This window comes from Vespa crabro, chromosome 5, assembly GCF_910589235.1.
Source record: "Vespa crabro chromosome 5, iyVesCrab1.2, whole genome shotgun sequence".
Classification (NCBI taxonomy): domain Eukaryota; kingdom Metazoa; phylum Arthropoda; class Insecta; order Hymenoptera; family Vespidae; genus Vespa; species Vespa crabro.
The window spans coordinates 9226407-9243906 of record NC_060959.1 but is presented as its reverse complement, the minus strand read 5'-3'; the positions used below and the strand labels follow the sequence as shown (position 1 = coordinate 9243906).

Here is a 17500-nt window from a genome sequence, read left to right as displayed (position 1 = left end):
GAAATCAGAAAAAAACAAAAAGGGAAAAAGAAAAAGCAGTGAAAAACATTAATCAAGAGATATCGAATATAAAAAAAAAAAAAAAAAAAAAAAAAAATAAAAAAAGAAAGATAAAAAGAAAAAAAAGAAAAAAGAAAAAAAAAGAAATGGAGAAAATGAAAAATTCCTCCGAACGAAGCAACCATTGCTTCCCTGCCATGTTTCATCATTCGTCATCAAAGAAACATTTCTCTTTTTATTATTTTTAATGCATACATAACGTACGTTCGATGGAATTAATTTAAACGTAAATAAAAATTTTAAAAAACCGAGAGACGATGAGAGAGATTGACGTGAATTACGCAAGAAATAGAATTTAAGTAAATATAAGACTTAATATGTGAGGATAAATTTATTGTTTATTATTATCACGATAACGTCGTTTGATAATCTCTAACGAGAAATAGAAAATAGATTTTGTTGTTTATTACAATACGCGAGAGAAGGATCGAAAAGGAAGGAATAAAATCAAGAAAGTATGTTTTACCTATGAAATCGTATTTTGTAATTATTTCATACGATAACTGATGTTATGGCATTATAGAGTTTTGATATTTGGTGCACACGAATTTTAGGAAGATCTTCGAATTTCCAAGGTAAGCTTTAATTTCGAAGATACGACAGAAGGAAGGAAGGAAGGAAGGAAATGAAAATATTCAACCTTCGTCTGTCCGTTCGTTCGTTGGTTTGTTCATTCGTTGGTTTGTTCGTTCGTTCGTTTGTGCGATCGAAAGGTGACATATTTGTTGAGCCATGAATTCTTACGATCGTTACCGTTTGCGGTCGTTACTTAAATCCTACGTCAGCAGCATTTCCCGTTAGACCTTGTAAGGTAGAAGAGAGAAATCGAGAAAAACGAGAAATCGAGAAAAATATATATTTATGTGTGTGTGTGTGTGTGTGTGTACATATATATATATATATATATATATATATATATATATATGTATACAAATATATATAGCTAGATAAATATAGAGGGTGTCCCATTTGAAGTTTACGTTATTTCCAAAAACTATAGTAGCATGTTAAAAAAAAAAAAAAACCGATGTTTCCAATGAAACTTACTCCTATTTTGAAAAGTTTACGAATAACAATTATTTCCAAAAATTATAGTGGCACGTTAAAAAAAAAAAAAACCCCCGATGTTTCCAATGAAACTTACTCCTATTTCGAAAAGTTTACGAATAACAATTATTTCCAAAAACTATAGTAGCACGTTTAAGGGGGAAAAAAAAAAAAACAATGTTTCCAATGAAACTTACTCCCATTTCGAAAAGTTTACGGACAATAATTGTTTCCAAAAACTATAGGACGTTTAAAAAAAAAAAACAAAAAAAAACAAAAAAAAAAAAGAAAAAAAGAAAATGTTTCCAATGATAAATATCCCTGTTTCAGGATGGAAGACTAACGAGGATCATTCTATGATGGTTAAACAAAGTTTTTTTGAGTGAACGTTGCTTCAAAAAAAAAAAAAAAAAAGTCACACACACAAATGTGACATTTTTCTTTGTTTTCCTTTTTTTCCTTCTCTCTTTTTTCTCCTTTTTCTTTCTTTTTTCTTTTCTTAATACGAAACTGTACATTTGAAAGAGATCAAAGCGTCGTCGTCGACGAGAACTCTCGAACTACGAAAGTTGAACTACGACTCGTCTATCTGATAAAAACGACGTGTAAAGTTCTTCGTAAAAAGTCGAATCTAAAGAAGATTTATAACCACGGTAAGATGTAACATACATTTACTACCAGCCCTCCATCTCGTCCGATTGCCCGATTGCCCGATCACCTCTTGCCCTTTTTCTCGAAACAAATGAAATTTTATTCTTTTTCCTTTTCCTTGTTTTCTTTTTTTTTTCTTTCTTTTTTTTATTTTTGAAACATTTTTTTCTTTTTATTGAAACGAACTACAACCAATTCGGGAAAGTTCGTCTGAAAACTACTACAGTTCGGTAAATAACAACAATAATAATAATAATAATAATAATAATAATAATAATAATAATAATAGAGCGCATAATCTCGAACGGGAGACACCCTTTGTATGATGTAGGATATTTCAGAAATATGAGGGGTTATATTTTAGGATAAAAAAAAGAGACAACAACAACAAAAAAAAAAAGATTAAAAGAAAAAAAAAGAAAAAGAGAAAAAATAAAGTCCGTGCAAACGTGAGTACAATAAGCGAATGAATGCCCTTGTATGTGATCCTTCTTTCACTAGACACAGCCATTTTTTTTTTCTTTTTTCTTTCTTTGGTTCCTTTTTAATTCTCTTTTCGTTGCCTTTTAATTATTATATCAATCTTTAACACGTTGTTACGCGATTTACATGTGAATCGCCTTTAAATGCTTTTAATTTTGACGAAAAATATAGCGAGTAAGAAAAAACGAATGGAACCTTTTAAACGTCTTATAGACGATGTTATTTTTTTCCATGCGAATTTTCTTCTTGTTTCTTTTTCCTTTTTCTTTTGTTTTTTTTTTTTTTTTTTTGTCAAATCCCACGTAAAACAATTCAACGTTATCTCTCTATAGCTGTTACGTGTCTATGTATTTAGATATGTACCATATATCTATCCCCGGTCCCTTGGATCTATTGGAAGATCTATTGGATTTAAGTAAGTATCGACGACGATCTATGGGTTCGATTAATTGAGATCAATCTCGTACGATCAATTTGATTTATCTTGGTGTGAGAAAAAGAAAAAAAAAGAAGAAATTATTTTACTCGTTGAAATTGGATGAGATAGATGTTGATGAGTGACAGGAATGGGGAAGTTAACAGCATCACGAAAAACGATTATGTCTTAGAAATATCTTCGAAGATCGATCGTATCTTTTATTTTATATTTGTTCAATGTGGACATTGGTTATTGACCGTATTGTTTTGAAACATTCTTATACATACACACACACACACATATATATATATATATAAATATAAATAAAGGATATATGTATCATTATGTAGACATGTATATATATGTATTATATTGTGCATGAAAGAGAGAGAGGGAGAGAGAGAGAGAGAGAGAGAGTGAGAGAGAGTTAAGGCTTTAGGAATTTTAAGTTAAACCGTTGGTCGTTGACCGAGTATAAGAGGATCGAGATTTTAGAGTTAGATGTGTGTGGGTGGTTGCAAGAGGAGAATGCTGAGAAAGGGTGACACACGTTCGCGGCAGAAGGTTATAGGATCAGGTGTTACGTAGCAAGGTAAACACCAAGTCGACACCCAATGACGGTCTTTGACATGCTTTTACCTTTAGACATACACAGAGAGAGAGAGAGAGAGAGAGAGAGAGAGAGAGAGAGAGAGAGAGAGAGAGAGAGAGAGAGAGAGAACTCCTTTCCATTGCTGTCACGGCCAAATGCGAATCGACCAATACTATCGAAAGATTTGGATCGAGCTTAAACGCATCGAATACACTATCCTACCTTGGAAAAGGGCCATGAGTTCTCGTCGTTGCCAAATACCGTCAGTAAGCCACTTTCAATGGCACTATCTCTTTCTCTGTCTCTCTTCCTCCCTCCCTCTCTCTCTCTCTCTCTCTCTCTCTCTTTATATATGTATATATATATATATATATATATATATATGTGTGTGTGTGTGTGTGTGTGTGTGTGTGTGTGTGTGTGTGTGTATCTTTCGAGAAAACCAATTCTGATTTTTTTTCACTTCCTCCTTCTTCTTCTTCTTCTTCTATTTCCTCCTTGGTTTTTTTCTTCTTACTCTTCGATTTAATTTTTTTATTGCTTTTGTTTATTTGAACGATCAATCACGATCAATCACTTTTTCGAAACATTTTATTTGTTTTACGAAAATAGAGAGAGAGAGAGAGAGAGAGAGAGAGAGAGAGGGAGAGAGAGAGAGAGGGAGAGAGAGAGATACGTGATCTTTTCATAATATATACATATATTTTTTTTATTTTTATGTTTCGTATGTATATTTGTTTTGATATAAAAAGTTATAAAACATACAATAATCAATCGAACGTTATTGCATCGTTCTCGATTACACAAAAAATAAACTTCGTCGAGTGTATATAATTACTTATCGTTGAAAAACAATGAAAAGTAATCATTTTTCTTTTTTTTTTTGTTCAAAAAAAAAAAAAAAAAGAAAAACAAAAGAAAAACAGAAAAAAGAAAAAAAATTTTTACATCGAGATATCGTAGCGTTTCGGTATGTTATCGGTGAATTCACGGAAGCTTCTCGCATTCTTTCCTTCATTTTTAATTTTTATTAAATTTCGTTAAGTTATCGCTCATTTCGACGATTCGAAATCTCATTAATTTTTTGGAAATTTTTTTTTTTTTTTTTTGGAAAAAGAAGTCCATAAAACAAAAAAGGTAGAATAAAAAATCTTTACATCTTGAAATAATCTCGGGCCGATCGAGTTAGATACAGTAATACATACTTACATTTATGCACATACATATTTATATATATATATATATATATATATATATATATATATATACATGCATAAATATATGTATATATGTATGTATATACTATTGGGAGATTGCAATACGAAATTCCTTTTGTTTCATTGGTACATTCATTCCGACACGACCTTTCACGTTTATCCAATTTAATCTTGGAGCTTTACGCGGGTCGACGTATCTCGCGCGCAAAAGTTTGCCTAAGCAAAAAAAGAAAAAGAGAGAGAGAGAGAGAGATAGAGAGAGACAGAAATCTTTGAAGGATCGTAAAAAGTTCGCGACCTTATAGATCGCAAACCGTACGAAGTGGATTTCTGGCAATCTGGGTGATCCTTCGGGTGATACATCGGTTGAGGCATGGCGAATGAGAAATAGGAAAGAAACAAAACGAAAGAAAAGAAGAAAAAGAAAGAAAAGGAAAAAAGACAAAAGGAAAAAAGAAAGAAACAAGAGAGAAAAAAGAAACGAAGAAGAGAAATAAAGAAGGATAGGTAAGTAGAATAAAGTAGTAGAAAAAGTAATAGTAAAATAGATCGCGTTGGCCGCGAGGTCGATGGGAAATCTAAATGCAAATATCTAAGCGAGAATAAATTCGTGTAAAAGGGGGAGGTGGTAACACTAACTGAGAAAATGGAAGGAAGAAAATGGAGGGATAGGCGGAGGAAAAAAAACAAAAAAAAAAAAAAAAAAAAAAAAAGAAGAAAAAAGGAAAGAAAAAGTAAAAAGTGTAAAAAAAAAAAGAAAAAAGAAAAGAAAAGAAAAAAGGAAGAGAAAGAAGAAGAAGATTCACGCCCTGTAATTCAATGCTATATCTACGTAAATTTTTTTTCTTCGAACGTCTTTTGCCAAGATCTTTTCCATCCTCTTATTTTTTATTTATTTATTTATTTATTTATTTTTTCTTTTTTTTTTCTCTCTTTCCCTTTTTTCGTTGAAATTCGAGGATAAAAACGTATGAGTCTCGGTTAAGAGAGAGAGAAAAAAAAAGAGGAAAGAAAAAAAGAAAGGAAAAAACAGGAATAGAAAAGAAGAAGGAAAAAAAAAAATAAACCGAGGAGGAAAAGAAACAAAACTCACGCAGGGCTGTATCTATCATAAGGCATATTAAGCGTGCAAGCTGGGACCTCGTTTTTATATGAGAACCATTATTTCAAAACCTTATACTGCTTTTCTTACACACACACACACATATATATATATATATATTTCTATTTTATTAAAATGAGAATTATTTTACAGGGAAACGTTTGCACTTTTATTGTCAAAGAACTAATAAAAAATTCATAAATAAATAAATAAATAAATAAATAAATAAATAAATAAATAAATGAAGCGTATGTAAATGTTATTTCAAAACCTTACATTACTTGCCTTTTATATATTTCTATTTTATTGAAATGAGAAGTATATTATTACAAGAAAATGTTCGCACTTTTATTTTCAATAAACTAAAGTATTTAAATAAATAAATAAATAAATAAATAAATAAATGAAAAAGAATATGGAATCATTATTTTAAAACCTTACGATACTACTTGCATTTTATATATTTCTATATTATTGAAGTGAAAATTCACGTTACGCGGTAAAATGTCTGCAGTTTTATTTTCAATAAATTAAACTAAACTAACAAAAAAGGAACAAAAAGAAAAAAAAGAACCATATAAATAAATAATAATAAAAAAAAAAAAGAAAAAAGAAAAAATTCTAAGAGTAAAATAGACGCATTTTCTTTGACCAACCTTTAATGACGTTGCTCGTAAGGGCCTTCTTTCTTGACAATAATAAATACAACCCAGAATAATATTGAACGTGATAAGTTTTTGAATGATGACAAATGATATGATATAATGACGATGACGATCACGATGAACTGAAATAAGAATTGAAAGAGAAAAAAATGGAGAAGGTATTCCATTGGAGAAATTCTACGGACATGGTTCAAAAATAAATGCAAACATTTGGTTTTGGATTTCGCCGTGGCTCATAAACCATTTCGAAGGTAAAGGTTGCCAAAAAAAAAAAAAAAAAAAAAAAAGAAAAAAAAAATTCTTCAAAAGGTTGGAACTGGAAGAAAGTAGTTCTACGTTACTTCTTTAAGCCGTTCTCAAAGCCGTTTTGCCGGAAGGCTTAGAGGATACCTACTACTACTTGTTGTTCGATATAAAAAGAAAAAAAAATAAAAAGAGAACGAACGACTAAGCGAACAAGTATGAGAATGTGTGTGTGTGTGTGTATGTATGTATGTGCGTGAGCGTGAACAAGATAGTAACGTTGATTTCTTATCAGAAAATCTTTACGTCTCTTAGAAACATGCATTTTATGAATACTAAGATAAGCTATTTCTTGGGTATGTTCTTTTCTCTTTATATCTTTATTTATTTTTTTTTTTTCTTTTTCTTCTTCTTCTTCTTCTTCTTCTTCTATTCTACGTAAGCATATACTTATTTGCATGCTTGTAGATCAATATTTCAATATTTCTTTCTTTCTTTGTTTATTTATTTTTTTGTTGACGTATATATAAGCAATTTTCCTATGGTGTATCTATTATTAATGAGACGAGACGAGACGAGAAATTTATAAGCATAATTTATACGCAATAATTCTTAATCCGTATTTTCATAATTTTCGCGAGAGAAAGATAGATAGATAAATAGATAGAGAAAGAGAGAGAGAGAGAGAGAGAGAGAGAGAGAGAGAGAGAGAGAGAGAGAGAAAGTAAAATCGGAAAAGAGAACTCTCTTGGTCTTTTAACGAAATTACTTTATCCCGACATTGGATCTTACAAGAGGATCCAACAATCCTTTTGTCTTTGAGACAGAGACTCGATTAAATGACTTCTCTCCTTTTTTTTTTCCTTTCTTTTTTTCTTTTTCTTCTCTTGTTTGCTTTTTTTTCTCTCTTTGTTTTCTTTTTTTGCTTTTCCCCCATCTCTTTCTAATTCTTTTTTCTTCTTCCCCCCTCTTTCCTTTAATTCTTCCTCCTCACTTTTCTTATCTCTTACGTTTTTCTCTACAATGACCGCAAAAAATATCATTTCCCTTTTATCCCATTTACAAAGATATTTAATATTGTTGCATTTTAATTTTGCGGGAAGGGGATATTTAACGGAACGAAGAGAAGCTACGAATGAATAGATTTCGAAATAGGTTCGACCGGTTCTCGGTTGAATTAAATGTAATCGACTTGATAATTACGATGAGTAGCAAACTCGGAATGTTAATTGCACGAAAACACTCGTTATTAAAATCCTCGATGAGCTATTTAATGGCACGCGTGCACGTTTAACGATAAAATTGCTTAACCATTATTCCGATGTTTTTTTCGAGTAGGCGGATTCATTAGAGGATGGGTGGGTGGGGAGCGAAGGAAATAAAAAAAAAAAAAGAAACCAAAAAATACATAGAGAATCCGAGCAAACCCCACAACCCCATACCAACCAACCAACCAACCAACCAACCACCAACCCACCTCATTTACGTTTTAATAATTCATCCGTGAGTTGATCGACGGGAAAAGAAAGAAATGAATAAAAAATAGAAAGAAAGAAAGATAGAAAAAAAAAAGAAGAAGAGACAAAAACAATAAATTCAAATTACTTTCTGTCATTCTTCCTCGAATATAATCCTCAATGAAAATAATAATTCTCTTCGAATTTCGTCGTTATACGATGGGGAAATGTGGGCCGGTGGGGGTGTCGGGGGGTGGGGGGTGGTTAGAGAGAACGTGAAGAAAAAAAGAAAAGAAAAAGAAAAAAAGAAAAGAAAAAGAAAAAAAGAAAAAAAAGAAAAAAGAAAAAGAATGCAAAAATCAAAGAAAGTCAAGCTACCATTATAATATTTTATCTGTTATATAAAAACTGTCAATGCTTACCGACAACCTCGAGAAACAAAAATATGCTTGTAGGTGGATGCGTTGACACTTGGCACTGATAAAGTCCCGCGTCTCTTCCCTGTACGTATTTTATTTGCAACGTCCAATCCTCGCTGTGATGAAAGTGAATCGCTTGAAAACGCTCGTCGTTAGCGTACGTTATCAGACCGACCGTCAATAATTCCTGAACAGTCTTACGCTTTATCCACGACACCTGAAACATGGTTTTAGGAAGAGAGGAAAAAAGAAAAAAAAAAAAAAAAAAAAAAAAAAATAAGTAAAAAAAAAAGAAAAAGGACACTTGTCAGTACACACGGCAAACCACAGATCGATCAACTATTAGAAATCGATTCTAATCTCTCTTCTACTCTATTCTATGTATTATACGTATGTGCGTGCGTATATGTATGCATATATATGTGTGGGTGTGTATATATGTGTGTATATGTGTGTATGTGTGTGTGTGTGTGTGTGTGTCTATGTTTGTGTATGCGTTACCTTGTCTCTTTTCCATGTATGTACTTACATATGTATGTGTTTAAAGAGGATTCACGGTGACATGAAAAAGTTTGCGGTTCGTTTTCACTGATAGAAATTTCGAACAATCCTTTCTCTCTCTCTCTCTCTCTTTCTCTCTCTCTCTCTCTCTCTTTCTCTCTCATTGTTTTTTTTTTTATTCGAATGAACTTTTACGATTTTCGTAATATCGTATATCTGTTTTTTTTTGCTTTGAAATTTTCTTTGTCTCTTGTTTAACATCATCATTCATCGTATAACGTAGAAATCCTTAATAGAATGTTTTAGATACACAGTCGTGTTATCACATATTATAGTTTCCATATAAAAACCAGATTTTGGCAGGATTTCTGTCTCTATATCAATCTCTCTCTCTCTCTCTCTCTCTCTCTCTCTCTCTCTCTCTCTCTCTCTCTCTCTCTTTGTTTTTCTCTCCCACTACTCTACTGTGCAGAAGCAGACATCGATTACGCAGAGAACAATATGTATGTGCGCTTGCGTAAGTAGTACATTACACGTTGGTCAGTATTCACTGATACGTTCGATATAATGAAATTTAATAAACAAAAAAGTAAACACGAGAGAGAGAGAGAGAGAGAGAGAGAGAGAGAGAGAGAGAGAGAGAGTGAAAGAGAGAGAGAGAGAGAGAGTGAAAGAGAGAGAAAGAGAGGATAGGATTTTATAAAGTCTGTTTAAACCAAAACCAATTTGATTTAGGAATCTCTTTGATTAATTGTGTTTTGTTATACAAAAGTTCTTATCACTGGATTCTAAATCATCTTTTAGTAAAGATCTACCAATCTATTTATGCATGTATATACGCATGTATGTATGTATATATATATATATATATATATATATATATAGGTACATACGTACGTACATATGTGTGTACGTAGGTATGTAATTTATGTTAGCCTAATACTAGAAGTGTATTAGTCATCCTTCCAAAACGTACATATTAGACGTTGGTTTACCTCCTATTATGTATTCTAAGCAGCTTTGATATTACGAACAGTTAGATGCTTACATACGCTGTGTCCCGATCGTTACACAAAGAGAATTGATTACGGTTATAAGCTCACCGATACTCTACTTGGCTTTTGGATATAAACAATGTAACTAAACGATACTGTCGATAATATAAGTTACTGATAATAATAATAATAATAATAATAATAATAATAATAATAATAATAATAATAATAATAATAATTATATATATATATAATAATAATAATTATTATTATTATTATTATCATCATCGAAGGTAAACGTTCGAAAAGTTCGATAATCACGAGAACGTTCTTCGGTTTTATTTTAATTAGATTTGTTTGCTTTTTTTCTTTTTTTTTCTGTTTTTTTTTTTCTTTACTTATTTATCTTTTTCTTATGGTAAGCTCTTCTTGACACATTGATCAATTTTCATTTGATAGATCGTTATTATTATTATTTTCTTTTTTTTTTAATATCTTTTTCAATCATTTTATTTTGTTTTATTATCATCATCATCATCATCATCATCATCATCATTATTATTATTATTATTATTATTATTATTATTATTATTATTATTATTCTTTCCTTAATTCAATCTTATAATTCATATTTCACCGAAGTCTTTGTTTTTCTTTTTGTTTCTTTCTCTTTCATATACATGTCATGGGATTAACGATAACTTTGTGTACATAAAATTGACCAAAATCTGTAGGACTTTAATCCCCGTAGCTTTTTTCCCTTTCTTTCTTTCTTTCTTTATTTTTTTCTTTCTTGAACGAACTTACTTGTTCATGTCCTTCTTATTTCTTTCCCCCAATTATTTTTTTTCTCTTGTATTATTATTATTTTTTTTTGTATATGATTAAAAAAAAAATACACCTATATCTCGTACTTATAAAATCCTTTCAAAGAGATTACTTTTTATATGTCTTATCTTTAAAGATTAATTAGAGATTTCCTTCGTACGATTATGAAAAATATATGAAAATGTCGAATGTGTATGAACAAATTTCATTTCATTGATATTAAATCTTCTCGAAAATAATTTAAAAAAAAAAAAAAAAGAAAAAAAGAAAAAAAAAGAAAAGAGAAAATTTGTAACATCAAAAAATTATTTATCACGAAATTGTTAACAGTTAAATATTAATTATGGGGAAAATTAAAATATTTTTCTATGAAAAAATTCTACGATGAAAATTATTTAAAGATTTTTCATTCGATTTAATTCATCATCACTCTTCACGTATGTACCATAAGGATAATTCCTTCGTTGAAGGACGATCCAATGTCATATTGTTAACAATTCATGTAAGCAATTCTAATTTAAGATCAATGTCAAAGAACTATATATTTGAGAAGGGCTAAGACCCTTCGTTGGGACCTGGACGAAGCTTGATAACGGTAAATGACTATTACTCGTCGTCGATAATGGTTAACATTGTCATGAACGTTGCCGTAACTATAGTCAAGCTATTGCTTTATATCAGTCTTTGTTATTATTATTATTATTATTATTATCTCTGCTCAACGTGATGAACATCGATTTATTACTTGTTCGATAAGGTATAAACAATTCTTAATTATACAAATTTAATTAGAAACAATCGTTCCTATGTTTATATATTTTATTATCAGCTTGTATATGATTCTGTATTTTTTTTTTTTTTTTTTTTAATAGAAAAAAGGACAATTATATTTTCATGCTTTTAAGACGCCTGTAAATCTGCCTTTTTTCAGAATCTTATTTCACTTAATCGAAATAAAAAAAAAAAAAAAAAAAAAAAATAGAAATTAATTACTTTATCATTCGAAAAATTAAAATTATTTAATATTAGATTATATTGGAAATGATTCGACGTTATTTAAGAGATTTGTTTAAAGAGATGATAAAAAAAAAAAAAAGAAAAGAAATATATAAGTTATAGAGTTTCGTAAAAAAATTCCGAAAGATTCTTTTCTCTCAATAAAATTTTTACGAGATAAGTCATCGTCTTTTTTATTTTGATAAAAAGAAGATATATCGTGGTATATGTTACTAAGTTTATGTACTGTAAAATTGTACATATATATATATATATATATGTATATATGTATGTATATTCTTTTTTTATTGTTAGTAAATAGATATAAGGATGATTCTACTTTCGTGATTTTTTTTATCATCGAATTACTGTCATATAACATTGATATAGCTCGTAAATTTACATTTTATTTTACTTCTTCGAAATGAAAAAAATAATTATTTTACATTTAAAAAAATTTCATATTTATTTTTTTATTAATAGAAAAAAGAAACATGATTCTATTATCGTGACTTTTATTATCGATATTTACTATTGTACGTGTATGTAATATAAATCTATAGTTCAATTTTTCGAAACAAAATAAAATAATTACTTTGTATTAGAAAAAAAAAAAAAAAAAAAAAAAAATAATAAAAAATATTAATATCCACTAACAAGGAATAGATTTTACTATGAAGTTTCGTTTCAAAAAAAAAAAAAAAAAAAAAAAAAAAAAAAAAAAAAAAAAAAAAAAGAAAAAGAAAAATTTAAATTTTTTAAATTAAAAAGAATTAACGTTAAGATTTTATCCTACGAATGAGATGAAATCTTTTCAGAGAAATAACAAATAATAAAATTATTGATTTATTTATAATATCGACGTTACTCTAACATATAAATCTATATTTTCCAAGTTTTTATCTCACTATTGTTAGAAAATAAAACGAATAATCACTTTTCATTCAGAAAATATTAATAATTCATCGATAACGAATATACGTCTCAGATAATAAATTTTGTTGTTTGAAGAGACGAAGACAACGAAATAAAAAAAGAAAAAATAAAATCAAAAAAAAAAAAAAAATCAAAAAAAAAAAATCGTTAGATCGCGTATTATCAAATTTAGAAATAAATCGTGTAATTTTCAACAACGTATTAATTTGTAGATTTTATTTTATGAATGAAATGAAAAACTTTTACGAGCTAACGTCGTCTATTATTCTTTTGATAATAGAAGAGATAACGTGACATATGACGGTAGTTATATGGATCGTTAAGGCAATCTAGACAAGAGTTTGATTGTTCGCCAAACTCGTTTTCGGCAAGGGTGGATTCGTTACATCATTGTTAGAGATTTAATGTCCTCGTAGAAGTCAATCGTACATTCTTGACTGTAGAAATAATTGTGTTACATGGATTACTGTCAACAGTGCAACTCTATATATTGTCGAGTACACTTGTATGTGCATTTAGGATACCTAAACATATATATATATATATATATATATATATTTATATATATATATATAAATATATATATGTATGTGTGTGTGTGTGAGGGTATGTAGGGTGAGCGGATATCGATCATGTTGATTGTAGAGAACGTAGGCGTTAATAATCACTTCACATCGACAATGCTCGAGTATCATCGAACGTTAACAATGATCGACGAGCATCGAATGCTCTGTTACTCGATAGATATGTGCGTCTACTTTGATGTCAATGTATATATGTCTACATCAGTATAGTTGGTATACCAATATGTATTATATATAATATCATTTACGAAAAGAAATTTTTATCGAATTAGTTCAGATCGATTATTTTATTAAAAATATAATTAATGATATTTCTTATCGATACGAGAGAAATATATTATAGTAGGTAATATTTTTGTTGTCAGGTTTTCTTATTTTTTTTTTTTTTTCTTTTCTTTTTGTTTTTAAATTCCAAATATATTAATAAACGACAAACGAGAATGAACGATCGTAAAATAATGTCAGATTATATGATCGAACGTAATAAGTATACGTGTAAGTTGTTGTGAAAGTGATTTAAATAGAAAACATTATCAAAATAGGATAATAATAATAATAATAATAATAATAATAATAATAATAATAATAATAATAATAATAATAATAATAATAATAATAATAATAATAATAATAATAATAATTGGATAATTGCTATATGGAATTTATGAAAGAAATTAATTCTCTTCTCTTCTTCCTTCATTTCTTTTTCTTTTCTTTTTTTTTTGTTTTGTTTTGATCGTCTTACTATTTTTATAATTATCAGTTTACAATACGTAGAGAAAGAGCAATAATGATCGTAATTATCGTGATCGATTAAAAAATCATTCGTCATAGATAAGTTTGGATTATAAATACTTGTAATGATTGTTCGTGTTTTACTCATTATCTATAGATAAATAAATAGAGACATATATATATATATATATATATATATATATATATATATATATAGAGAGAGAGAGAGAGAGACAGAGAGAGAGACAGAGAGAGAGAGAGAGAGAGAGAGAGATATTTATTTTCAATTTTAACAGTTAACAATGATAAATATCTATGAGGCTGTCGAAAACGATCGATGACTACCGTATGACCTCGGTAAAATGTTCGTAATCGGTAAACGTCAATAACGCTTTCGTAACGTTATCGAAGATTCCCTGGTTTGATCCCTTCGCGAATGGGAAAACTGACAAGAAACACCATATCAGTTGGGGACTAGCAATCGAGCGAGTGAGCGAGCGAACGAGCGAGCGAACGAGCGATCGATCGAACGATCGAACGTTCGAACGATCGATCGTTTGATCGTTCGATCGATCTTTCGTGACACACAGCTTGATTGCAAACGAAATTTTGTCCTACCGAAATTGACCGTGATGCTTTCACAGGAAAGGACAGAATTCGAGACTGATAACGAAATCTCTCTCTCTCTCTCTCTCCCTCTTTCTCTTTCTATCTCTCTCTATCTCTCTTTCTCTCTGTCGTTCTTGTATATCTATCACGAAACTTGGACGATCGAATAAGCTCGTCCTTTTTCGAACGATATCGAGCGCGGAAGAAAGCTGTTCGTTCGTGACGTTCTCATTCGTGACGATCGACCAGAAGAAGAATCAAAAAAGAAAGAAAAAGAAAGAAAAAAAAAGAAGAAATAAAGAAGAAAAAAAGAAAGAAGGATAAATCTTCGGAAATATCGTCGAAAAACAACATCGTCAAAATTGAATTTTCGAATGATCTATACGAATGATCTATACGAATGATCTATATACGAATGATTATTTGAAATCAATTGCGAGTCATTCGAAGATATTAAGTCGATAAGTATTTTGTTAAGTATTCCCTTTTTTTTTCTTTTCCTTTTTTTTTTTTTTTTTTTTTTGTTCGGCGCTACTATTCTTCTAAAGTCGTAAAATTGCATAAAATAATTATCGGATTGGTCATTGCAATTAATGCCGAAGTAAATTTTTAATTGATAATTTTTTTATTTCCTCATTGCAAATATTACGATATTCTGCGTAGATATGAATAATTGCACGCTATTGTATTTTTAATAAGTAAATAAATAAATAAATAAATAAGTAATTAAATTGAACACAGTAAATTTTTTAATATATTTGATATAATATTAAATAAGTAAACAATAGAAATTTTTTTTTTCCAATATCCAAATAAACAACGCTAATATCATTTTTATATTAAAAATTCCGACATTAATACGTACTCATTTGGCCAATCCAATATTTTTCAAGAGAAAACTATAATCATTTATTCTTATCGATATTTTATTTATCTTTTTACTCGTTATTATGAAAAATATAACGCGGCATCAATAAAATATAAAAATACAATTATAGAAGATTTTCATTCCAGTAAATAAATCGACTGATGGACGATGGAGTCAACGATCAGACTGAATTGAAAATAATTTTTTAATTTTTTTTTACTTGCCAATTCAATGAATTAAATGTAATTCTTGAGATATATCAAATGTCATTACTAATTAGTCAATTAGTAACAACATTAATAATTCTATTTCGATCAATTTTTCGTACAAAATAAAATACTCTTTCTTTTTTTTTTCTAGCGACGTCTATTTAAAATTCAAGGGAGAGAAGAGAGAGAGAGAGAGAGACTGAAAAAAGAAAAAGGAAATTTATGATACGTCAACCCTGACGCAAGACAAATCATGAATTAAATTCATCTGATTTATTTGAAAAAGAAATGACTTTGATCTCTTTCCAATTGTTATTGAAAGATAATAGAATGATTTTATCAACGATATGATGACATTCGTTGTGTGACATCCGTTAAAGCGTGTGAAACTATCGATTAATAATTTATTTATTGATACATGAGTATATATTACACAGAATGAATCATACATAACGTTTAATTTGACCAATTGAAAATTAATTGCTTTTAAATCTCTACAATGTGAATTGATAATAATTATATATTTGCTTATTGATCATATTCATTTTCTATATGTTTATAAATTTTAGATCGTCCTCAGAGTAAAAATATATAAAAATCTATTAACGATAATATTAAATAATTTATATCTCTTAATCATTAAATAGATATTGCAAAAATAAATTTATATATATATATATATATACATATATATAAATAAATAATTATTTATAACATTCACGTTCTTAATTATTTTAATATAACAAACGATCGTATACGATGTTATACGTAATAAAATTTATATAATTGTTTTTGCATATTATCGATCTAACAAATTTATTACTTTCAATTTGCTTGGACAGCGAGTCGAATGGGAAAAAAGGAAGGAAGAGAAAGAAAGCGAAAAAAAAAAGAAGGAAAAGAAAAAAGAAAAAAGAAAAACAGAGAAGAAGAGAAAAGGAAAGAAAAGAGAGCGAAAAAAAAAAACAAACAAAAAAGGTACAAGCGAGTAGTAGTCACAGCTTAGTATTACTACTACTACTACTACTTCTATTATAAGAGTAGTTCGGGAACTAACTTGGCAAGAGAAGCGCTATCAGACGGACTAATCCGTTGATCGTGCTACGTCGGACACGATAATAAGTCCCGAAGCCAGAATTGACCACGAAGCCGGATATGGTAAAAGGGGGTCGTTGTCTTCACCGATAACATCTCGCATTAAGTAATCCTTTACTATGCTTCAGTCTTCTTTTTCTTCTCTCTCTCTCTCTCTCTCTCTCTCTCTCTCTTTCCTTCTAGATGGTGCTTCTCAAGAGTTCAGACCCTTATCAGATATCGATAACTATTATTTAAGCTTCGATGATCGATTTTGAAATTTGTATTGTCTATCCTCGGATAATGGTGTACGTGATGAAAATAAAAAGAAAAAGGAAGAGGGAAAAGGAAGAAAACAAAGGACAAAAAAAAAACCAACAACAACAACAACAAAAAGAATTGTCTGGGCGTGAAGAAGGTAGATATAGATAGTTACCAATTGGAATTAAATAAATAAATAAGTAAACAAATAAATAAGTAAGTAAGTAAGTAAGTAAGTAAGTAGGTAGGTAGATAGGTAGGTTGGTATAGATAGGTAGAGGTTGGTAGATGAGGATAGGCGGTCGTTTTACTTGGTCGATCGTTAATTACCCATCAGTCATTAGCGTTAATTACTCCAAGCTCCCTTTATTAGATCTCAAACACTCTCTCCCTCTTTCTCTCTCTCTCTCTCTCTCTCTCTCTCTTCCTTTCTCTCTCTCTCTTCTTCTCTATTTCTCGAAGAGAGTAAGAAGTCCTATCGGTCCAAGTAATCGTTCGATTCCATTACGAAATGACTCGTGAGAATGAGAGAGGGAGAGAGAGGGAGAGA

General features: G+C 29.4%; 1 protein-coding gene across 10 annotated transcripts in view; it reads right to left on the bottom strand.

Moving 5' to 3' along the window:
* Positions 1-17500, bottom strand: part of LOC124424304 (cell wall protein DAN4-like) — a 134726-nt gene that overhangs the window by 46271 nt on the left and 70955 nt on the right. For all 10 annotated transcript variants that reach the window (XM_046963150.1, XM_046963156.1, XM_046963157.1 and 7 more), the window contains one exon: positions 8358-8571. In XM_046963150.1, the coding sequence (XP_046819106.1) occupies positions 8358-8571 (214 nt within the window). The remainder of the gene's footprint in view (positions 1-8357; positions 8572-17500) is intronic.